This window comes from Colletotrichum jinshuiense, chromosome 8 (assembly GCF_051148585.1).
Source record: "Colletotrichum jinshuiense chromosome 8, complete sequence".
In the NCBI taxonomy this organism is placed as follows: Eukaryota; Fungi; Ascomycota; class Sordariomycetes; order Glomerellales; family Glomerellaceae; genus Colletotrichum; species Colletotrichum jinshuiense.
Window position 1 is genome coordinate 3,582,079 of NC_139315.1, and position 23,155 is coordinate 3,605,233.

General features: G+C 55.7%; 8 protein-coding genes across 8 annotated transcripts; 3 read left to right on the top strand and 5 right to left on the bottom strand.

Annotated features, from left to right (window-relative positions):
• Positions 1–1,434: 1,434 nt before the first annotated feature.
• Positions 1,435–1,984, top strand: EsH8_VIII_000939 (rhamnose mutarotase; the record flags this gene model as incomplete). Its single annotated transcript, XM_083269981.1, has 2 exons — positions 1,435–1,645; positions 1,758–1,984. 2 exons carry the CDS (start codon positions 1,435–1,437, stop codon positions 1,982–1,984), a joined length of 438 nt encoding a protein of 145 aa, XP_083129749.1.
• A 175-nt stretch (positions 1,985–2,159) lies between these two features.
• Positions 2,160–2,848, bottom strand: EsH8_VIII_000940 (uncharacterized protein; the record flags this gene model as incomplete). The annotated part of the gene is made up of 2 exons (XM_083269982.1): positions 2,160–2,589; positions 2,685–2,848. 2 exons carry the CDS (start codon positions 2,846–2,848, stop codon positions 2,160–2,162), a joined length of 594 nt encoding a protein of 197 aa, XP_083129750.1.
• Positions 2,849–4,950: 2,102 nt separating this feature from the next.
• Positions 4,951–7,207, top strand: EsH8_VIII_000941 (major facilitator superfamily domain-containing protein; the record flags this gene model as incomplete). Its single annotated transcript, XM_083269983.1, has 3 exons — positions 4,951–5,098; positions 5,158–5,881; positions 5,944–7,207. The coding sequence occupies 3 exons, from the start codon at positions 4,951–4,953 to the stop codon at positions 7,205–7,207; spliced, it is 2,136 nt and encodes a 711-aa protein (XP_083129751.1).
• Positions 7,208–11,599: 4,392 nt separating this feature from the next.
• On the bottom strand, positions 11,600–13,009 carry EsH8_VIII_000942 (uncharacterized protein; the record flags this gene model as incomplete). The annotated part of the gene is made up of 1 exon (XM_083269984.1): positions 11,600–13,009. The coding sequence occupies one exon, from the start codon at positions 13,007–13,009 to the stop codon at positions 11,600–11,602; it is 1,410 nt and encodes a 469-aa protein (XP_083129752.1).
• A 2,186-nt stretch (positions 13,010–15,195) lies between these two features.
• Positions 15,196–16,007, bottom strand: EsH8_VIII_000943 (mitochondrial pyruvate carrier family protein; the record flags this gene model as incomplete). Its single annotated transcript, XM_083269985.1, has 4 exons — positions 15,196–15,340; positions 15,397–15,533; positions 15,691–15,706; positions 15,787–16,007. The coding sequence occupies 4 exons, from the start codon at positions 16,005–16,007 to the stop codon at positions 15,196–15,198; spliced, it is 519 nt and encodes a 172-aa protein (XP_083129753.1).
• Positions 16,008–16,680: 673 nt separating this feature from the next.
• EsH8_VIII_000944 (thioredoxin-like protein) lies at positions 16,681–17,199 on the top strand (the record flags this gene model as incomplete). Its single annotated transcript, XM_083269986.1, has 4 exons — positions 16,681–16,766; positions 16,865–16,971; positions 17,044–17,076; positions 17,141–17,199. The coding sequence occupies 4 exons, from the start codon at positions 16,681–16,683 to the stop codon at positions 17,197–17,199; spliced, it is 285 nt and encodes a 94-aa protein (XP_083129754.1).
• A 536-nt stretch (positions 17,200–17,735) lies between these two features.
• EsH8_VIII_000945 (uncharacterized protein) lies at positions 17,736–19,274 on the bottom strand (the record flags this gene model as incomplete). Its single annotated transcript, XM_083269987.1, has 1 exon — positions 17,736–19,274. One exon carries the CDS (start codon positions 19,272–19,274, stop codon positions 17,736–17,738), a length of 1,539 nt encoding a protein of 512 aa, XP_083129755.1.
• A 2,130-nt stretch (positions 19,275–21,404) lies between these two features.
• On the bottom strand, positions 21,405–22,340 carry EsH8_VIII_000946 (uncharacterized protein; the record flags this gene model as incomplete). Its single annotated transcript, XM_083269988.1, has 2 exons — positions 21,405–21,505; positions 21,566–22,340. The coding sequence occupies 2 exons, from the start codon at positions 22,338–22,340 to the stop codon at positions 21,405–21,407; spliced, it is 876 nt and encodes a 291-aa protein (XP_083129756.1).
• Positions 22,341–23,155: the final 815 nt, after the last annotated feature.

Genomic DNA, 23,155 nt, shown 5'->3' on the forward strand with positions numbered 1-23,155 from the left:
CGACGTGAAGAAACAATCCCATGGTTCGCCAATCAGAACCTGCATGCGGCAAACGCAGGCAGATAACCGAACGCCTCGCTCGCCCTTTCTCCGCAGCGGGTGCGCCCACAAACAAGCGCACCTCTGTCCTGTCACGTCTCAGCCGCCCGCCCGTCAACCCAGCCGAGAGGGAAAGGGAAGAGGAACAAGAAAAGAAAACCCACAACATGGGAGCTCTCTGTTCGACTGGACCAAAGTCCGCCGTGGACCGGCTCCTGATTAGCGGATAAATGCCACCGCAGTTGGCAAACTCCCAATCCAGGCCGCAAGAGGGAATTCTGGGCGGCTACTGGGTGTCCCCTTCGAGGGTCGATCGGAGCACCGAGCGGACCGGGGTCTGGAAAGGGACAGTCTCGACGGAATGGAACTCTACTGGCGGGGTTGCGTGCCCAAACGATCCATGCAACAATTGGAACCTTAGCCGGTTCAGCCGCCCATTTGGCCAGGCATGACAGAAAAAATGGTGCTAGGTATCGCTGACCGCGAGGAGCGAACACGGTGAGCGAGAGACACATACTTTTGGAGGCTCCGCTCAGATCAATCGAGTTCAGACGGTGTGGCACCGTGTGACACTTGACGCGGACCCCGGCCCAGAAGCTGTGCAACCCTCACCTGCAATGGGAAGGGCGAAGCAACACCTTTTGTTGTTTGATGAGTGTATAAGAGGTCTGGCCAGTCGCCCAGGGTGCGGTTGGACGAGGGCTTCCCGTACCTCTGGTAGTAGTGATATAGCTTTCATAACAACCGGTCCGTTGCCGAATCCTACCACGCGTCGCATCGCATCGCATCGCACCATTGAACGAGAAGCCAACGGGAGTCTTGACGAGTCGAGGCGAGACATCCGCGAACCGCATTCAAGAGTGTCCATCTCTGGCCCTCTTTTTCTCTCACTCGTATCGCTCGGCGATCTCTTCTCCAGACAACCGCCAAAACGGATTTCTTACAGACAGGTGTGCATCAGCGCGTGTGTGTATTTGTGCGTAGCGATTTGTTACCCTGCGTGGCCTTGCAGTCGGCGTTGTAGGATTACCGTGTCTTGTGCGTGTCTTTTGTCCCCTGTGTGTGTGTACATCAATCAACCTTGTCTTGCGTGCGTGTGTTGGTAGACGAAAGAATCGCCGCCCGCCCCCCCAAATTCCCCGCATCATTACCCCTCGCGCCCCGCCTCGCGACATTCTTCCCCCGACGTGGCCGAGACCCGTCGCTTCTCCGCCGCCCTTCCCACGAACCCCCCGCTGATCGGCTCTAAGCAGACGCTCCAGGCTCGACAGGCCGACCCCCGAGCCCAGGGGACACACTTGGGTCAGCCCTCCGCCGAGCACACTTTGCGAGCAAAAACTTCACCTCCTTCGCCATCGACGACGAGCACTTCACACGCGCCAAACGAGCTTCATCATGTGGTCCAGCAAGCGTGCCTCTCCCCCCGCCAGTAGCCCAGCCGAGGTGGAGGAACCTGCGCCCGCTGTCGCCAAACAGAAGAACCCCGGTCGTCGCATTGCCCAGATTGTGAAGCTCAAGCCCGAGTACCTCGACAAGTACAAGGAGGTCCACGCCAAGGTCTGGCCCGACGTGCTCAAGCAGATCAAGGAGTGCAACATTGTCGACTGTAAGTGGCCGCTCCTGTCCTGCTCCGCGTTTGCTTTCCGCCGGCCCTACCCGGCCGACGAAGGGCTCGCACGCATCCTTTCGACCGTCGCGGAAGCTGACCGCCCAAACAGACAGCATTTGGCACGAGCCCGACTCACGCATTCTGTTCGCCTCGTTCAAGTATGTCGGCTACGACTTCGCCGGCGACATGGAGAAGATGAAGGACAACCCCAAGGTGCGCGAGTGGTGGGCCATGACCGACGGCTGGCAAGAGTCCGTGGTCCCCGGTGCCGTGAGCAGCGAGGCCGGCGAGCCGTCGTGGTGGAAGCCCCTCGAGGAGGTGTTCTACAACCCTTGAGACGGCGGTGGTTATCGAGTGTATTGCAAATTTCTCTTTTTTTAAAGTCAACGACCGACCGAATGATGAGCGTTTTCGCCTTTTGATGAAAAAAATACCCTCCCGTGGTCTCGCCGACCGCCGGCAGCAACAGACGCGCCATGCCGTGAGACTGGTAATGGCCCGTGTTTTTGCATCATTTCCAGTTCCCGAAGAGCCCCCCGAAGACGCCGCCGGTCCCCCCGCCGCCTCCGCGCTGCCCGTGACGCCGGGCCTCGTTCCTGATCCACTCCTCGAGAAAGGCGCGGTCTGCCAGCTTCCGCGCGTCGTGAACTTTGGTTTGGATCTGGGCCTCTTGGTTGTCGAAGCTCAGCAGGGTCGGGATCGAGGTGATCATGTAGGTCATGCCCAGTCCCCCGCCCATGACGTCGGGAGCGTCGAACTCGACGGTGCAGTATGCGACGCCGCCCTCCGCCTCGCCCACGCCGGACTCGATGATGGACTGGATGAGAGGGGCGACGACCTTGCAGGTGCCGCACCAGGACGTGGTCCACAGCGTTATCAGAGGCGTGCGGGCAGAGGACGAGAGGAGCTGGTAGGTGTGGAAGTCATCGGGTCGTCGGACACTGGCGGCAGAAGCAGGTCAGCGGGCGGTTGACATCAACGGGCCGGGCATGGTTTGGGTGGACGTGCAGAGGAAGCATGCGGCGGGCCCACTTACGATGCAAAGATCTGGTTCTTGGCCGGCCTGGTGCGAGACGTGGAGAAGGGAGCGGCGGTGACAGCAGCGATGGATTTTCTGGGGGGTGGCATGCGTACGCCATTGGCGAGGGGGGCTCTCCCGCCCCGGAGGGCGGTGCGGGCGGTAAACCTCAAGGGTTGCATCGGAAATCGTGATCTTGGTCTCTCGCCCTGCGCATATGCATGCAGTCTAAAGCTGGCTGACGTCTTCGAAGGCTGTTCTCGTGATGTCTTGTTGATATGCGACAAACTTGGTCGGGGGAGAGGGCGAGTCGTAGAATATGATAGTTGGAAAATAGGACAGCGCGGTATTGCTGAGTATTGATTGGATGCTCGAAGCTTCAGGAAATTCTCGAGCTTCTGACAGAGTCGTCAACGTATTTGGTTGTTTGTTCAGCGTGCCGTTGCCAGACCAGCGTCCATTCGGAGACGAGCGATTCGACAACGATATTATGTATGGTACGAAGCACGGCCACGCCCAAATCACGGCTGTCCCCATTCAGAAAGGCGCCTTGGCCCTGTGGGGACCAGCTTTTTTGGCGCACGATGACGTTGTGGCGTTGCGGCTTTGGATGACATAAGCAGGCTCTGCGAGGGGGTCATCTGTCGCGTTGATTCAATGTCCATGTCCATGTCTTTAACGAACGGTACCTGCGGCAAGCCGACCGAGTCCTGGCCTTGGCGCTCGGGGCGGGATTGATTTGGGAGTTTTCGTCCTTAATTAAAAACACCAGATAGATTGCTCTTGTCTGATTTCCGCCCGCTTGAGCCTCATCTCTCCGCAAGATTCGCAAGTGCCGATCTTTTAATCAAGCTCTTTACTTACATCAGACATCGTCCAGAGTCATGTGAAGGAGGGTGGCACAAAGTATGTAGGCATACATTCCGCCATGGAAATAACGGCAACCTCGTCTCGTCCGATCTAAACGGTCAGCAGACGTCGGCAGAAATAAGTTGGTTTTCCCCAAAGTCTCGAGTCGTTCAGCCGCGCTCGCCGTTGCTCGAATTTGGCGTCACCGCCTTGCCACCGTCTTCGACCGCTGATCCACCCCTTCCATCCCCCCATCTCCCAACTCTTCAAGTGGAGAAGGGGTTGCGCGCACCGACACCACAGCACCAGCGTGGAGCACCGCCCGGCTGCTCTATCCAGTCAACACGCAGCAACGGACGCAGCAGGGGATTCACCCTAACCTCGTCTTTAGGGGTCCTGGAATCCGGGGCCAGGATCAAGATGCGTGTTGGACATGTGGCCCGTCGCTCACCTCCGCCAACAGCCATCTATTGCATCCGTTCCGTACTGCACAGGTAGTCACCTGCCTATCTGCCCAGCCTGTCAAGTCTATCCAGTGGACGAACACCTCCCCCCAATTCTTCACGGAACCCGCCCGAGGCGACGCGCCCAGGCAATATCTCCACCATCACCGAGGCCTGGGCGCGAATCCCGGATCCTCTCGTCCTTGACTCTTGACTCGGTCGCCAGCCTGCCGTGTGTGCTGACGGTGGTCGCTGGTTCTTCCTTTCGTCCCATGTTCCTCAAGCTATTTGCCAAGGCATAACGTTGCGATTTGATTCCGGCCACCCTTCAGCATAAAGCTCGAGGTTCATCCTTGGTCTGCCGGTCGCCTGCCCCTACGTGAGACGCTACTCCTGGTCTTCACTTAATCACAATCAAACGGGGCGCTGCCCATCTGACGCCATCGCCTCTGCACGGACCTTGACCGCCTTTGTCCGCCATCTATACTACCATCTTGGTTGGCGTCGTTGTTGACATACAACGCTATCATAGCACTTGCATTGATAGATTCGTTGTGTCGCTATCTCCTCCAGTACACCTCATCTTCCACTTCCACCTCTTCTTGCGGGCTTCTTTTCGTACTTTGGGGATTTGGCACGAACGTTGGATCTGGTGGCATCCACTTTCAATCCTGGCAAAACATCAGATTTTTTTTTTGTTTGTTTGTTTTGAATGCGCATTGTTTTGCTGCTTCGGCTTGTTCATCCGGCTCACGGTTGTCTGCAACTCTATCTCTGCTTTCGCATGCACGGCCGATCCAAAGCTCCAGGGTCTGGTTGAACTTCAGATCACTTCTCAGCGAGACAAACCCCTTTTGCTCAGCATCCTTCTTGCCACTCTTCGGCCCCCCTTTCCCGTCTTTTTCTCTCAACATTTCACGAACCTACAGTACCTTGGCGCCGTTGTCGACGGAAGCGACACCGAATCCCACAGTCTCCCGACCTAGGAAGCCATGGCGGGCATTCTGACGTGGAAGAGCCGCTTCGGGGGTGCATTTGGAAACAAATCTGAACAACCCGACGCATCAGAAGAAGAGCATGTCGGCCCTCCAAAATGGAGCATGGGGGTTCTGAACGACCTCAAAACGATCGAGGTCCCTGGTAAGCCGAACAGTGTGCCCTGTCCGCAAAAAAACCTCAAGGTTTACTGACACCTGCAGGCTCGGTGCTTCTCCTGGCCAGCCACCGCAACGAGCCCCTGGGCTTGCGCAATGCGCCCGCCAGGACCTCCCACTCCTCCATCCCCACTGGATTCCCGGAGCCGGCCGAAACGCCGACTGGCCGCAGGTCCCCCGCAAACTCGGCCCCACCAAATGCCGAGAAGACGACCAAGGACGGCATCATTCTCAACCCTCAACCGGAAGACTCGGCCAACGACCCCCTCAACTGGCCTGCGTGGCGGCGCGACTGCGCGCTGTTGTCTCTCGGCTTTTACTGCATGGTTGGCGGAGGCATGACGCCTCTGCTTGCTGCTGGCTTCACAAATGTCGCCGAGGACTACCACATCGAGACGGAGACGGTCTCCCTGACCACCGGCCTGTTCATGATGGGCATGGGCCTCGGCTCCGTCATATTCTCCCCCACGGCGATCCTGTGGGGAAAGAGGCCCGTCTACCTGTTTAGCGCCGTCATCTTCATCGCCAGTTCCGTGTGGGCGGCCCTGTCGCCCAACTTCACGTCGCTCATCCTGGCCAGAATCTTCCAGGGCATCGCCGTCAGCCCTGTCGAGTGCCTACCTTCGGCCACTATCGCCGAGATCTTTTTCCTCCACGAGCGCGCCTTCCGCATCGGCATCTACACCTTGCTGCTCCTCGGCGGCAAGAACCTTGTGCCGCTCATCAGTGCCGTCATCATCCAAGCCCTGGGGTGGCGCTGGGCCTTCTGGTAAGTCTTTCCCGCGCCCTTACCTGTCGTCTGTCCGCATCTTTACTCACACGTTCATGCAGGATTGTCGCCATGATCGTCGCCCTCTGCGGCGTGCTTCTGTTTCTCTTCGTGCCGGAGACCTTTTGGGACCGCACGCCAGTCCCCAAGTCGCGGAAGCCGTCCAGGAGGCCAAGCTTCCGGCGCCGTCAGTCATCACGCCACGAAGTTCCTCAGGTGCATGAGGATGGCACGGGCCCGACAACCCCTGCTGTCGTACAGTCCCCTAACCCTGCCTCCCACCCGCACAAGGATCTCCACGTTGGGTTCGCGCCAGAGCCGCACAGCGCCCAGGACGCGGAGGGCAAGGCCGAGACCGAGAAGCGGCCCGGGAACGCGGAGGACCACGCCTCGATCTCACCGAACCCGGCACCCGCCTACCGAACCTCGGGCACGTCCGGCACGCCCACCTCCGGGTCGGACTACTTCGCCAACGCGCCCGCCGTCGAGAGCGAGAAGCTGCCCATCGGCTCCTCGGACGTCAACTCCCCGCCCAGGGCCCTGGCCTACACCCACACCCTCCGCTACCAGCCGGCCAAGTCCTTCACCGAGCAGCTGAAGCCCTGGAACGGCCGGCTCAACCACGACAAGTGGTTCAAGGTCATGCTCCGGCCGTTCGTCCTCTTCGCGTACCCTGCGGTCCTGTGGTCCTCCGTGGTGTACGCCCTGTCCGTCGGCTGGCTGATCGTCGTCTCCGAGTCGGTGGCCCTCATCTACCGCAACCGCGAGACGTACAACTTCGACGCGCTGCAGACAGGCCTCGTCTACATCTCCCCCTTCGTCGGCGGCATCCTCGGCACCGCCGTCGCCGGCAAGGTGAGCGACATCATCGTCAAGGCCATGGCGCGCCGCAACGGCGGGCTGTACGAGCCCGAGTTCCGCCTCGTCATGGCGGCGCCCGTCATGGTCACCACCGTCATCGGGCTCATGGGCTTCGGGTGGTCGGCGCAGGAGCGGGACCACTGGATCGTGCCGACCGTCTTCTTCGGGCTCATCTCGTTCGGCTGCACCCTGGGCTCCACGACGTCCATCACCTTCTGCGTCGACAGCTACCGCCAGTACGCCGGCGAGGCGCTCGTCACCCTCAACTTCAGCAAGAACATCTTCCACGGCCTCGTCTTCAGCCTCTTCGTCACCCACTGGCTCTCGGCCGACGGGCCCAGGATGGTCTTTATCTGGCTGGGCGTCATCCAGCTCATCTTCCTCCTCTTTTCGATACCCATGTACGTGTACGGCAAGCGGGCCCGGATGTGGACTGTGCGGATGAACTTGATGGAGAAGTTCTGAGGGGACAGATACTCCTTGGCTGGCTAGTTCGCGGTCTGGTCTGGGCTGTTTGGTGCGGATCGGACTCGCATAGCGGCGGCGTATCGAAGAGGGGTCGGGGGGCGATGTCTAGCATTTCAGTGTACATATTTTTTTCTTTCTCTCTCTCTCTTCCGCCATTGAAAGGATTGCACCGGGAGCATGTAAGAGGTGTTCTTTATATCGGAGTGGACTTTGGGGCATGGGTCGGGCACCTAGCGTATCACGTCTTTGCTTTTTGGTTTTCGAGATTTTTTTTTTCGAGATAGATACCTTTTGGAATTGCACTGTAGAAGAGTCCTAGAACAACAACAACAATGTCAGCCATTTGACAACCCGTCTTAATCTACCCTATCCACTCACTCCGGGGCCGGTTTGTCTTCTGCAAGTGGTTGGAGATTGTCGGCCATTTTTACAAAAGTTACCTGCTCTCTCCGGGGCCGGTTTGTACTCTGCAAGCGGTTGGATAAAGATGCCTTTTACAATTGCATTACGCAGGAAGCCTGGAACAACGACGCTGGCCGTTCGACAAACGGTCTTAATCTGTCCCGTCCACTCACTCCGGGGCCGGATTGTACTCTGCAAGAGGTTGGGTATATATGCCTTTTCAATTGCATGATAGAAGAACCCTGGAACGACAACGTCGGCCATTTACAAACTGTCCAACTTACCCACTCTCTTCGAGGCTGGTTCGTACTCTGCAAGCGATTGGAGATAGATGCCTTTTAGCCGTGCGTTGCAGAAGAGTCTCAGAAAAACAATGCCGTCCTTATGACAAAGCCGTCTTTATCTATCCCACCCGCTCACTCCAGGTCTGGTTCGGACTTTGAAAGCGGTGCCGTGTGGCCGCGGGTGCGCTCTGTACAGTTAACGTCGTCAAAGGCTGTTTGTTCGCCGCTCGGTGAGAAAGCTTCGTTCCGTCTGGGATTTTCTGGGAGAGCAGTCGGCAACTTTGGCCCAGCGAGGATCGAAGCTTGGCTCGCGTCGTCGCCGTCCGCCCCGCTGAAAGCCGTAGTTTTGTTCGTGTCGAGGCGGGTTGGCGTTCGTACTGGGCGCGTGGTGTTGGGTATTCGCGGATGGGACTCGACCCGACGACCTAGCTGAAGCACAAACAAAGCAGCAAAGCAGTTAGTTCAGCTCCAAAAGAGCCGTGAATCCACGGAAACGAAGTCTTTTCCTTTTTCGGGGGGTTTGCAATTTTTTAGTTTTTTTTTGTTGTCTCTTTCGTTTCTGCTTTGGCTGGTGGAAAGGGGGGGCGGCGGCGGCGGCGTAGGGTTGTTTGTGACTGGAGCCCGGCCATGACAATATGGTTTTGGCTAGTCGGATAACCGCGTGCCGGAGCTACGGGGTTCCGTGGTTATTCTAGGTACGAGGGTGTCGCTATTTTTTTCTCCACCTCTTTGATGTCGGTCTAGATGGGCTTGGCAGGTGTTGTTGTGTTCAACCATTTTTGTTTATTCCCGAGTTGAGAAACGACACAAAAGAGTTTAACTTGCTGCTCGAACTCTCTCCCCCCCCTTCCCTCCCCAAAAGTTACAACCGAGACAATCAAGCTAGAATAACGTCTCTAGCCCCCCCACTCGCTGGAATGGTCTTGGCCACACCGGCCCTGGACTCCGGTAGCGGCCCGTCGCCTCTGGGCGTGTTATATGCCATATCGTACACGGCCCCTTCCGTTGGGCCATTTCCGACATTACACCTCCAATACCATAAAGATCATAAAGTAACTAGAGGCACGGCAATGAGAGAGATTGACGAGCTATATCGACAGGGACCACAAGCTTAGAGATTACAGAGGAATGGCGAACGTGGAGTTTGGAAATGGCGGAGGGGACTGGCAAGGATTCGCGTCGGGATTTGCTAGTAACGGGAGGAGGTCAGGCAGCGATGGGAGGGCCTGCCAATATACACTTGCAGCCCAACTGGCAGCATCGTAAATTTCGGCGGGCCTCCCGAGTTTTCACGTTTTGAAAACCGATATCTTGCCGCTATCATTGTCCTATTTCGTTACGCAAAAAAGCTACTTGATACATACCCCAGAACAGAAGGAATGCGCGCTGAAACATTTTGCTCGTACGGCTCGAATACAGAAATCCTAGAGAGCGAGCTAGTAGAGAAAAAGAGATTTGTCTAATTTTAATTTTTAATTTTCAATTTTTATAAGAAGACTTCTTTTCCAGGAACTGAGAAAAAGAGTGACGCGTCATAGACGGGGAGGGTGCCAGCCACGGATCGAAGCCAGCCGTTGCAAACTCTTTGTACCTTGGCCATGCGGCCATACGGGACTCCCGAACGGACGGTCAAAGGACTTGATTGAAATGGCAACGTCGAACCTTGTTCTAGAGGAAAGTGGACCGCTGGCTTAATCAAGCGTAGTTCGTGCCATCAGAGGGAGTTTGCTAAGGATCGTGGAGAGAAAGCCAAGCGCCTGTCGTATGAGGTTGCGTCATAACAGCGACGGTAACGGCACAGTCGCAAGCCACCCTTGGGCCTTTGAGCCCGCTTGAGCTGCTTGACAAATAGTGGCAGACATGTCTCGGCAGTTGGATGCGCCTGGTGCGTAACCTAAAAAAGAATGCAGCGTCAAATATCTGGCGGGCCCAACTCCGATGAGAGGGGGGGAGGCGCTTAACCAGAAGAGCCCCATGCTGCGATGACGTCGTCGACGGCAGGTTTTCATTTTCGTCTTAGGAGAGATAAGAGACAACCCGTTTTTTAAGCCAAGCACTGCGAATCCGCCCCCAGGGCAACTCCAATTCTGCAACCCGCAGGAACCCAGGCGGGAAAAGGTGGATCAAACGGACTAAAGACGTGCGTAGGAGGCGCCCAATGGGTATCACAAACTCTGTGTGTGCCTGGGAGATGTTTAGCACGGCCCAAACGGCGTTCCGCCCAAACGGCTGGGCGAACAAAAAGCATCGGTGGCCACGTGCGATGGAAATGGAAATTCCGTCATGGGGAAATTTTCGCCTATATCCCTGATTTATATAGAGCAAGCTAAAGGCTGTTTTTTATTTTAACACCACCCCTGAAACCGGTATGCACAACGGCAGGCACAGAGGGGAGGGTATTGACGACGCGAATACAAACTTCAAGAACGACCAAAAAGCGTTTAGGCCTCACCCACGGTCCAATTGCTAGCCAAAAACTCGGGCATATGACGTCAACAAACAAGCCTTGGCAGAGGCATGGGAAATTGGTTCTAATGGGCAAATTCCAATTACCATGCAGAGGGGTCTTGACTGCTACACTAGGGTAGATTTGGCGTGTCTGGTGCATTTGAGTTGTCTTTGGACCATGTTCCAGCCCGCTGTCTGACGCACGGCGGGCTGCAGCTCAATTTTAGCTTCCCATTGATCCTGGTGCTGATGGGATGGGCAGAGAATGACTTAATTAGCTGCAGGAAACTCTTGGGGCCACCTACTGTCCCCGCGCCTCCTCGAATCGTCGATGCTGCGGCCGTACATTGGGGCAATTGCATGTGTTTGCCGCCCCCGGAGTCGATCCAGGGAGTTGAATTCGTTCGTTCGCCCCCCCTGCTACCTGTCTTACAGGCTTCCTCTGACTACGAAATCTCCCCCATCCGCGGATTGGATCCACATGTGCGTCCACGCCCTCGTACGAGGCTCACCACTCTAGGTCTAGCACAGTCCCTTGTTCTTTCGGTCGTGTGGTGGAATCGAGATGGAGCTTTGGGACCATGTCTGGGCGTGCGTCGTGTGTTGCTAGTCCAGGGGAAACTTTCTGCCCGGAGTTATCCGTCTGTTGGTGTCTCTGTTGTGTGTGCTTGCTGTTGCCTTGGCCATCTTAGCTAGGTAAGGTAGTTAGTTGCTTTCAGCGCCGGGGGCGACTCCCCTATTTGTGATGTGATGATGTAACAATCTCGAACCGGCAAGAGCATCACCCTCTGCTGCCCCTTGTGATCCACTTGTCCCATTTCGGTGCCTCTTTTTGTATCAGGCTGGGCTTGTTCAGTAGCTCTGTCTCTTGGCTATGTGCCTCGTGCGCTCATCGGAGGTTCCGGCAAGTTACCGTTGCCCGTCCAGAAAGCGCCGTAATGTTAAAAAGAGCCAAAGACTGGACGGGGGAGAAGAAGGCAAAAGGTATATTAATCCATCAAAACTTTTCTTTACCAAGTTTTACAGAAAAACATCGTCGACGGCCAGACTCCCATACCGTGCCGAAAACAAACTCGAGACGGCAATACGCTTCAATGCAACGAACGTTGAACAACCCCCCCTGACCGAATTAGCTACCATCACGATAGATGACACCAGGGAGCTGATCTCCATCGATGCCCAATGTCGACGTGCTTCCCTACTTCCGCACCCCACAAACCGAAAAAAAAGAGAAAAAGGAAAAAAAAGGGGGACATCACACCCTCTCAACGACACCCAACAATTCGTCTACAACTACACCCCTAAATGCCCTATCCAGTCCGACCTCCCCACCGCCCATCGACGCGAAGGCAGCGGGCAAGAGCTGCGGAGCTAACGCAGCCCTTACCGCAGCCGTATACTTCCCTCCCATGATGCCGCTCAGCGTCCTGAGATGCTCTGCAGCCGCCACCACCACCCCTCCGCCGCCTCCGCCTCCGCCACCACCACTACCAGACACCCGATCATCCGCAACCGACACCCCGAGGCCGATCTCCAAGAGAAGCACACCCAGGGCGAGGATATCCCCCCTCTTCGCCTCCTCCAGCGCCCCGTCGTCCCCCGGCCGCCGGCGGGGCTCCTCGTTGTCGAGGTCGAAACCGACGAGCAGGGGAGGCGAGACCTTGGCCTCGTAGCCGGTGCCCTTGACCGCGAACCACACGTTATTTGAGCACACGTTGCCGTGGACGCGGTCCACGGCGTGGAGTTCGCTCAGCGTCCTCGCCAGCGCGCCCGCGAACCTAATTTTATCAGACAGCCGGCGCGCGGCCGCCTCGCGCCGCCCCCGCGTGAAGTGGCCGTCCGGCGAGCCCAAGTGGTCCGAGAGCCTGTACAGCCCGAGATGGCACCCCTGGACCGGCGACGCAATGTATAGGTATTCCAGCCGCTGGCGGGGTGTGTTCACGCGGACGCCGGTGCAGCAGAGGAGGTAAGCTGAGTTAGTCGCGTGCAAGAAAGTGGCGAGTTTCAGGACCCTCTGGAGCATGTCAGGGTCGTCCCGCGGCATGGGCCGGGTCTCGATGACCATCCCGCCGTCGTAGAATGCCAGGCACGGGGTCGGGATGTCGACGTCAGGGGCCGAGTTCGGGAGCAGCAGGCCTGCTTTTAGGGGGGCGTCGCCGCGTTGGATCCGGATCTGGTAGATATCGTGAACTAGGCCCGGGTCGCGCGCCGTGGCCGCGTCCCTAAGCTGCACAGCCCACGCATGGTGAAGAAATAGCTCGAGGTTGAGGGTGTACTTGATCGCCAGCACGATGTCGGCGCGGATGTCGTCGTGGAAGGCCTTGATTTGTTTGTGGGCGTTGGACATAAGCCTCGTGTACTGCGAGGCCGTGGCGGACGCCATTTTCAGCTCGAAGACGCGCAGAGCCTCGTCGACATGCCTAAACGAGGACTGGCTAGTGCTGAGGTTTACTGGGGCCAGGCTGAGAAGCGCGAGGGGGGTCGAATCGACCTGGCAGACTGGGTCGTGATGGATCAGACTATACAAAGCCGGCGTACGGCCGAGCTCCGCGCGGAGCTGGCTCAGATGAGGCAATGCCTGCTCCGGGATGCTCTTGCTCTCGTTCAGCAAGCTGGTTAACCTGTCAGCGGCACTCGTGGCTCTCTGGGCTACATCTCCTTCCATATTCGGATTGCCGGGTTCGTTTCGTGATTGCTGCATTCTATTCCGTGCCAAAGTCGAGTGAAGCACAGAGAACGACGTGAAAAAAAAAGAAAACTATGAGAGAGAGCAAAAATGGCAAGGGGGTTTAGATTTAAACAACGCAAAGAGCCCCCTCATGTTGGCGCATTTGCCGACACGACGGTCCACTCCATGCTCCTCCTCCCGACGACAGCATCACTTTGCCGCGGAAAGCCACGGCGCAAGCAAGTTGATATTGATCAATACTGCCTCCCACATCCCCTCTCCGAAGTTCAACCGCATTTCTTGGTCTGAAATGGGGGATTATACGCAAGACCCCCCGCCGACGCAGAAAATCCCGGGCCATGCAAGAATCCAGTCCGGGCCGGACAGGCAAAATGTCTCGTGACTCTCGTCATCCATCCCGCCCGCGTGCCCCCTTCAGCGACAGTGCAGCCTGTTTCGCCCTTCTCGCTTCTCTTGATTTCAGCAGCCCCCATGACATCACACAGCAGAAGAGGAGTCAAGTCCGTCAGTCTCTGGCACCAACACACACGCGCACACATACACACGCGCGCGCGCGCACACAGCCCCATTTCTATGCACTCGCTGGGAATCCAGACGAGAGAGTTTGCTGTATATTGTATAGGGAGGGCGGGATAAAAAAGAAAAATAAAATAAAAATTTGGAGGGAAACGACATTCCTCCTAGCGGCCAATGATTCAGACGCTCAACCGCCATGTGACATTGCTAAAAAATCCTACAAGCTTTGGGTGTAAGCGAGAGCCACCCTACTACAACCTAGATGGCTTTGTGGCTAGAGGCGAGACATGCTGTAATCTAGATGTTTGACCTGGTATGCAAGCTGGAAGTATCTTGGAAAAAGAAATGTTGCAACTCCCCAACGGGGGCCGGGCCCAACACACTGGGCAAGGAACGTCACCTTGGGGGCGGCCATTATCCCTCATATCGGCCAAATCCCGACTGATCAAATGGCACTTCCCCCCTCCCCAGAGGACCATGGCCTGCGGGCGGTGAGAGCCGGCCAGTCGTCATGGCCGATGGGGGGCGGGGGATTGTACGTTGGACCCCTAGCGTGGGTTAGACCGCCGGTGCCCACTCGTACTCGGCGGCCGGGCCGGCCCCGGGGGCCTGGCACGTCGCGCTATCAAATGGTGCGTGGGAAACCAGCCCTATGATAGGGTCCCTAAACGGGCTTTGTTCTGGCTTGTTCTGCGGCTGGCCCAGTTGAGAAGAAATTGCCCATGCAGAACCCCGACGTCTCGGTGGCATCGGCTTCGTGGCCAGCCGAGGCTGGGATGGCCGTCCTTCTGCCTGGGCAGGATTTCCCAAATGGTGACTGGGCATTGGGCTTGCATCCTCTTCAAATTAGCCCAGAGCGCGCTTTATAGGCCCGGGGCTCATGGCAAGCTTGCCGATGGAGGTTGGAAAGATTTGCGCTGGCGCAGGTGTCGGCCGCGTCCGCGGCTGCATCCTTGTTCGGATGGCACAGTCGGCCGGAGTCTCGACCGTCCAACTGCAGGCGCCAGCGTGGGGTTGGGCGGATAAGTCGCATACGAACGGACACGGTAATGCAGATCTCTCGGAATCCCATCGGGAATTCCATACTGGTATGGTAGTATGTCGTATTTCCCTGACGCGTCACAAGCCAGACAAGAAAGACTCTTGTCACACAGTCTAGCTGTACAACCCGCCCAAGAGTGTGGATACAACCAGGGGGAAGGGGGGGGGGGAGAGTGATTTAGGGGTTCTTTTTTTCTTCTTTTCGTTCTGCTTCTTTTCTTTTTTGACGTTTTCCGTATTGTTTGTGGCATTCGATGGAGGCATATTACTGTTACAAGAACCCACGAGCGTTTCCTGCATCAAAACTCGGGACCGCTTCCTTCCGCACGGTTCCTCTATGCGTAATCCTCAGCCCTTGAAGATTTCTAAAAGAAAAAAGGAATTAATCTAGAAGCCAGATCCGAGAACCGTGAGTTCCTGACGCGTGGCACTGCGTCGGGTAAGCCTTTTGCAATGTGCGCCATTCCCTCTTGCCTCCGTGCCGCGATGTCGACAATGGCGGCAGTTAGTACGTCAGTTTGAACCAAACTGCGCCTTTACCTTGCCCCTCCCCTGGACCCTGGACACCTTCCCGCCCTCCTTGCTCCATCAGACTCTCACGACACTTAAGCAGAGACGGCCTCCTTGACGTCCTCCTTGACCTCCTGGGCCAGCTCGCCAGCAGTCTTCTTCTGCTGGGATTGCCAGAGAAGAATACGGGTGCACTGAGTGACACCGACGACACCGAGGAAGAAGTTGACGGCAGCGAGGCTACGCAGGTTAGCAAAGTCACTCCGCCTAGCGTGAGGCGTTGAGGCGCGACGTACAGGTAGTTCTTGGGCTTGATGATGAAGCACCAGCGGGTCCAGATGACACCGGTGGCCGTCAGGGCAGCGTTCTGGGTAAGGGAGAGCTTCTCGGCGGGACGGGCGAGGTCAGCAATACCGGCAAGGACGAGAGCCCACTATACGTTGCGTAAATGATTAGCAATTGGACTCTGTACGACATCCCCCAACCCTGCCGGTGTTGTCTTCATCCGGCGCGCATCGAGCTCCGACATCGCGTCCGGGAGCCTGCGGGGGGGATTTCGGAGGCGGTTTCAGCGTAAGGACATCTCATACCTTCATAACAGGAGCCCTACGACCATCCAAGTCAGCAAAAATTCCAAAGCGCAACCCCGGCAATTGCTTCCGCCGGGTCGAGGGGGACAAACTCACCAGAAGTGCACAGTCTTGATACCGACGGGGCTGTCCCACATGCGCTTGAACCAGCTCTGGGGTTCAGCGGCGGCAGTCGAGCTCTGCCATCTCTTGGTGCTCTCGCGGAACTGGGAACGGAACTGGGAGGTGCGGAAGGCGTTGCGGATCTGGGCGCCGGCGAAAGCCTGCTGGCGGAGGACAGGGCGCGCAGCCTTGAAGAAGTTGTTCGCGGGGGCCATCGTGCCGGACGTGTAGCTTTTTTGTTTGCGGAGAGGGCGGTCGGGGGTTCGGATCGACGGCTGGCGAGAGCAATTGAAATGGACTCGATCGCGGGAGGTGGGTGGTTGGAGCGGAGAGGTTTCCTTTCGGCAGACGTGGGAGACGGGTGGGATGGAGGTTGAGTCAAGGTTGAGAGGAAAGAGAGGCGTTGGGATTTAGGATGTCCGAAGATGAGCGGGCTGCTTTTTTGGCTGGGATCGGGCCCCCGGGGAACGATTGCACAGAGCGCATGCGCTCTGTAACACAAACGAGCTCAGCAAAGCAGAGCGCACCGCCAACCGGAGTTAAGCGGGGACAAGTTCGAAAAAAAAAAATCCCGGCGAGGGAGCACTGGCCAGCCGAGCGATAGCAAACAATTGGTGGCCCAGCAAACACGCCCGCCTAAATCGGGGGACCGATTGTGCACGTGCATAAATGTGAGCGAGCTACGTACAGCCAGTCATTCCACGGCTGCCCATGCATAGACCGAGTCCCCGTCACTTTATGCACGGGACCCACCTCGAACGGCGCTTCTCGTCAACTTCAATCCTCGCCAATTCCCCGTCGCTTCCCAGAAGCTCCCAATCAAATCGACCCCAATTGACCTTACCACATCCCACCCTCCGCCCGTCCGCACTCCCGCGCTGCGCAAACATGTCGAGCAAGTACGGATTCACCAAGGCCCTGAAGGAGGTGCGCTTCCTGTTCTGCCAGACGGGCGAGCACAGCGCAGCCACCCGGTACGTTTGGACGTCACGACTCCAGCCTCAAACCTCGAGGCTCCGCCCTCCCAAGCCGCATTGAGACGCCAATCGCTGACCTCTTGCTCTCCTCGTAGCTCCTTCCTGGCGAGAGCGTACCCCACGATGAAGAAGAACAACCCCCAGACCCCCATCCTGATCCGCGAGGCGGCGGGCACGCTACCCAAGATCTACGCACGATACGGTTAGAACACTCCCGCGACGGAGGAGTCGGGCAAATGAACGAGAGAGTGCTGACGGAATGCTTTTCAAACAGAGTTCGGTGTCGAGAAGAGCCAATCGCTGGAGGGTGAGCATCCCCTCTCGAATACCCCATGCTGGCATGGTGGAACAGGAGCTAACGTGGATGACAGGCCTGTCGGACAAGCAAGTCGAGGAGATGGTCACTGGCCTGGTCAAGAACGGCGCATGAAGAAACGAGGCGGGGGAATTTTTGAACGAATAGATAAAGACCTTGTACCATCACCCTGTTGGGAAATACCGAACCTTCTCGGGTTGAAACCGAATGGAATGTGCTGCGAATAACCAACAATGTTGCGAACTCACAAGACGTGCTGTCCGTCTTGGGCGGGCTTGGTTGCGTGCCCTAGCATTCTACGTTCCTCCCAGACTCGCGTTGTTCACCTCCGGGTGTAATCGCCGAGAGTCGTGTAATCCCCTAGATTCGGAGGCATGCATCCCATCAAAAGGGGCACTTTTACACATCCCACCGGTTGCGAAATCAATCTCATTCTGGTTATCTGTAGCTTCCAAGCCAGGAGCCACGGGTATCACTCAAACACAGGACTCTCACGAACACCCTCTCCAAATCAGCTTCGTTATCTCCGTGAGAATCGACTCTCCAACAATCTCTCTAAATCACAGCAATGTTATCGACCAACTCTGCTCTCTCATATACGTCCTAATCCGCTCACATCTGTCTGTGTCCAGATCCATGCTCACCAAACACTAAGCATTTCTCTTCTGTGTACCGTCGTCCCCTTCCGGACTCGAATTTCCAGAGTCCTCGTTCTTAACAGCAGTGGCCTTGGCAGAAGAGGTCCCGGTTGCGACGGCAGTCGACGCCGAACGTGTCTTGCCCCAAACGCTGGTTGGTGGTAGCCCCGAGATGTGCGTCGGGGTAGGAAGCGAGGGAAACTCGGCTTTGCTGTCGATAGAGACGGGTCTGTTGTTGGGGCTCGAAACAAAGCGAGGCTGCTGAAGGCAACCTTGTCCCTGGACTTTCTGCTTCTTAGGCAAGAGGCGATTCTTATTGAGTGGCTGCCTGCCTTGTTGATGTTTGTGGGTTCTCTGCGGGCTGTTGCCACTATGCTGCTTAAGCGTATTCTTGCTGAAGTCCCTCTTGTGATGTTGCACTTGCCAGTCATCTTTCTCGTCCCGCGCCTCTTGTGAGACAGGCCGGTTATCTCGAACCTCTCGAGCAGTGGAATGCTGCTTCGTCTCATACCTCAGATCGTCCTTGACAGGGCCCTGCTCAGCGGGCGTATTCTCTTGCACAATGATAGGCCCGGCAGCTTTGTCGTTGCCCTGTTTGTCGTCCTCCCTGAGAGGTGAACTTCCAGGAGTCATTGTGTGCGAAGTAGCCGTCGAAGTCTGTGACAGGTTGCGCTGATGCTCTCCAGGCTTCAACGGAATTGGTGCTAGTTTTACACGAGGAATCACCGCTTCGCGCGTGACGGGCGAAGAAAATTCCTTGGCTTGGGGGTTGAGAAGGGTGTTTGACTTTGGAGTCACATCGATATCTTCAATGTGCTCTTCCGATGTGGGTTTTGGTCTTGTCACCTTGTCCGACAGAGACGCAGGCGTTACAGGAGTCAGAAGCATGCCCTGCGACGACCCATCGCTGGAGCGGCTCTCCTGAGCTGTGATAAAGCTCATATGCGTAGTACTGGTAGTTGACGGGGGCTCAAAGTCGAAAGTACCGGGCAAACTGAGATCGTTAGCGTTTGTTGTATTGTCATTAGAGGAAAAACCTCGTGCAGCAAAGTTTAGCTGGGCTGGCTGCTTCTTCCGATTTTTGGGCATTCGGAGAGAGCCACCGGCGTTGGCACGGAAGTTCTTGTTGGCAGTCTCTCGAGGGTCTGGCTTCTCAGACCACTCCTTTGACTCGGTCTTTTCTGCTGCAGAATTTTCCTTGATCTTGGCGAGAAATTCGGAGACAGTTGCACACTGGCCTGCTTCCGCCGTTTCCGCAAAGGCCGGAATGAAAGCTTGCGGGGCTTGTTCCACAGCAATGACTGTGGGAGCATTACTGGCAGGTTGATCTGAACTTCCAGATTCACCCTGGATCGCTGGAGCAGGCTTTTTCTTATTCTTCTTCTTGCCCTTGCTCTTGTTCTTCTTCTTAGTGGAAGCCTCAGAAATGGCGATTATTGTTAAGGTCTCTTGGCTCCGGCCAACATCAATAAGGTCATCAAACGCGTGACCTGCGTGGAGGACTTCAACTTGTTGAGGCTGGCGTCGATCTGCCACGGTGGAAGCGCTCATCGCTGATGGGTTAGGTTTTCCAGCGATGTAAGGCACCTGTATGTCGAAAACTTCAACGCTGCTTGTGTCTTGCTGCGAAAAGACTTTCCTGTACTTCCCTTTGCCATACGTGGGGCTGTTAGAGATGGGCTGCTCAAAAGTGGGAGAGACAGTTAGCGAGGCCGACCTCTGTGTCGTATGTTTTTTGTCTTGTGTAACAACCCCGGAATGAGCTCGCAGTTTCTTCTGTTCATTTGAGGGAGTCTCTATCTCGCGCTCACCGGAGGTGGAGGCAAGCGGAGAATTCTTCGTTGGCGTGACGAACAGTTCACTGTTCTGTGGAGTAAGAACCACCTTGTTTGGGGGCGTTCCAGTTTCTTCAGATGGTTGATGACTGGACTCAGCCTTTTGCGGCGTAGTCGGCAAGTTAACCACGATGGAATTGCTGTTGCTCTTATTTGGAGAGCCCTTGGCGGCCTGAGGGCTGGAAATCTTGTTGGTTTGCTCAGCGTCCAGTATAGCCTCTTCAGAGGGCGGCTTTGACTGCGACTCAGCCTCAGCAGAAGGTTGACAGGCATTTCGGGGAGGCAACTTGATTTGTACTTCAACATGAGCAAGAACTGGTTGAGTGTCTTTGGTGAGTTCAGCCTTCTCTCGTGGGAGATCCTGCTGTCTGCCCATACATAGCGGAGATGCTGGATCAGACTCTGTGGCAATTTGAAAGGTTTGCGCATTAGTGTTCTGCGACGGTTGCCGACAGGGCATCAAGTACTGGTCCAACGAAACTTGATTTCTTGACTCCTGGCGGTAGGGGACATATTGGCTTTGACTGAATCCCAAACCTGTCTGCTTGTTCGGGAACGGACTCGAAGGACTTCGCCATGCTGAGTATTGAGAGCTGCTATTGTCATTGCCCATTCCATGATGACCGTGATCGTGTCTCATAGCGTTGCCATATTTCGAATGATGCATTGCGCCAAGCCTAATCGTGCACTGAAGCTCGGAACACACGAAATCCTTCGTGTCTGCGACCTTGGCCGCACAAGAATCGTCCCCGAATCTGTTTATGAGGCAAGTAGTATTAGCAATCATCTCAAAAAATTTTTTTTTTTTTGGGATGACAGTGATGAAACTTACTTTACAAAAAAAGCCATGAAGTCGACAGGGCATTCACTCTTCAGCCGTGTCGCTTTCTCGACGGTTCCCCATTGAGACATGACAGTTTTGACCTTCTCCACTACCTCCTCGAGAGGTAATTGTGGATGCGGATTGAGTTGGACATAGACAGAGCAATTACGCTCCTGACACTGAACGCAGTCGCAAGGCGTGTAAGCCCACCTGTCACCAAATTTGGGATGTTGATTCAAACAAATGGGATCTGTCTTGGATGAAGCCTGAGAGAAACCACGCGGACGGCTGTCTTTGATTGGGGATCGACGGAATACGGGGCCATGGATTGACTCGTCCGCGTTTTGCACCTTCTCCCAGCCTTTGGACTCTCGGCGATGTCGTTGCTGACCGTGACTTAAATTGCTGGCGCCAGACGAAGCCTTGAATGGCCCATTGCGTGGTTGTTGTGTTGAATCGATACGTGGATAACCCATCGAATTCATAGAACCCCGGATTGGCGTAGTGTATCCGCTACTGGAGAACCGATCATTTGTGAATCTCCGGGGCGTCATGTTGGCCTGGGAGGACGGCCCGTGATAATGGTGTCCAGGCACTGGGGCAGCAGCAACCGGGCCCAAGTAAAGCTGTGGCGCGCCATTGGGGCCCGTAGTGAGTGGTGTATTGAATGGGTGGCCATGGGTTCGCACCGGAGGAGGGTAGAAGGTAGATCCAGCAGGCCCGGCGTTGGCCATAAGAGGCAAAGGAGACCCATTCGATGGAATAGACGGAGGAGCAAAGACCTGAGGTGGTGCACTGTTGGTACCTTCACGAGGCTTGTCTATGGTAGCCGCAACGGGTGTCAAGGCGTTTTGCCAAGCGAATGAGTCTTCAGAATTGCTGTTTGTAATACGGGCAGTGACAGATTCAGAGTACTGGGGCCCAACGGTGTTCTGCTTGGTCGTTCCCCTGACTATGATGGGCTTCTGAGCAGTATTTCTGGCGTCGACTTGAAGCGGCTCGGTCGAAGTCATTTCGCTAAACTCAGCAGAACTCGGCTGATATGACGGAGAGGCTGGGCCGCCGATGGCAAGAGATGTAGACGTCGGTGCAGGGGCTAAGCCACTTGGAGTGTCTTGGACTGGCTGGCCGGCTGTTGGCATGTTAGCTGAGTAATTTAACAAACTTTGCAGCCATCGACATACCAAGCCATTGATGGAGGGAACTTTTTTCCCATTGAGCCGCGAGGCTGTTGGCCGGGTAAGAGGTTGGCCGGGCCCATGCTTTGCCGAGTCGTTGACTTTGTCGGTAAAGCAGGCCATTTCGAATGAGTTCCATGTTGAATGAAGGCATGTCATGGAGCTCCTTCCGATCTTCCTCGTCAAGAATATCGAAAATGTTGCCCTCCCAATTTCTGAAATTGTCAAGCTTTGTCTTGTTCTCCTTCTTGGCGACCCATTCATCACACCAAATGCCGACCTCAAACGACAGTGCATTGTAGAGGCTGCGGACAAGGCACTGGTTCTCATGATAGAGATGAAGGACAAGGTTCCACAAGTTTATTGCTCCTTGGAAGTAGATGTCGTAGCAGTCGAAGTAGTCGTACAAGTCCTCCCAGACAGTGGGCTTCTGCATGGATTTCATGACGCTCCAATGCTTCTTGCGAACAGCGTTGGCTTTCTCTTGAAGCTCTTCAGCGCTCCACAGGTGAAGCTCACGAGCCGGAAGGGCATGCGGCGGGCCGCGAGCAGGAATTTCGCCGTTGTTGGTGCTGAAAATGCCTCTAACTGCCCTTGCTGGTTTGGTGTAGAAGGAAACTGGAAGGTTGTCTTCCAAGTACCATCTGGGTGTCTCTCCATCCCTGGATGGGACCATTTTGTAGTCCTTAGGGATGCCATTGGGATAGTGGTAGGTGTAGCTGGAAGGCATATCTCGAAGATTGGACGGCAAGTGATTGCGCTGCTCAGCGTTTAGGTGCATTTGGAATGTCGTTGAGTCTTGAAAAATTTCGGCGGGTTGCCCGTTAGGATGAACAACCGGGCCTCGAGCAGCATGGTCATTGGTGCCCATGGGAAATCGTCGACCCTCAGAAGGATTTATGTCTCCTAGTAACGTGGAAGCCATCGTGTAAAGCTGAGGACTATCCAAGCCGGGCACGCCAACGGAATAAAATATTATGTCCGAGAGAAAATCAACGGAGAGAGTGGGTGGGATGAAGATATGTGGAGGATGAGATGGAGGGGGTTGACGAGGGGTAAGGTAAAGGTTGAGGGTTTGAAGAGAAAAATATGAGTTGGGGGGTATTGTTGTGATGAAAATGAAAAGGTGATGAGAAGTTCGTTGGAAGGCAAGAGGCAGAAGGAAGGGACCAGAAGGGAGGAAGGAGGCAGATGTAATGAGACCGTTTGAGGAAGGAGCCATCTGGTGTTGCAGCTGCCTTGGAGGTGAAGTGAGGCAAGACAAGCACCTCTCGGAGAAGTTGCAGACTGAATCTCATTGAATACGCATGATGATCTGTGCGAGATTAAAGACAAGAGCTTACTAGAAGAAAGTTACACATCGGAGCAAATATAGAAAGGAAGAACCGAGACAGGGTCGAGAGGGATGTGAAGTTATCTGTGATGCGCCTCACAGGCTCCCAAGGGAATGACTCTGGACATAGATGCCGCTAAAACCAGGTCGGCATCGAAGAGCAAACGGTTGAAGGTGAAGCGCTCTCTTCACCTCTTGCCTTTATGATGCATCACCAAATCTATAAGCCTCGGCTGGCTACGTGTGTGCAAAAATTGGCGCCA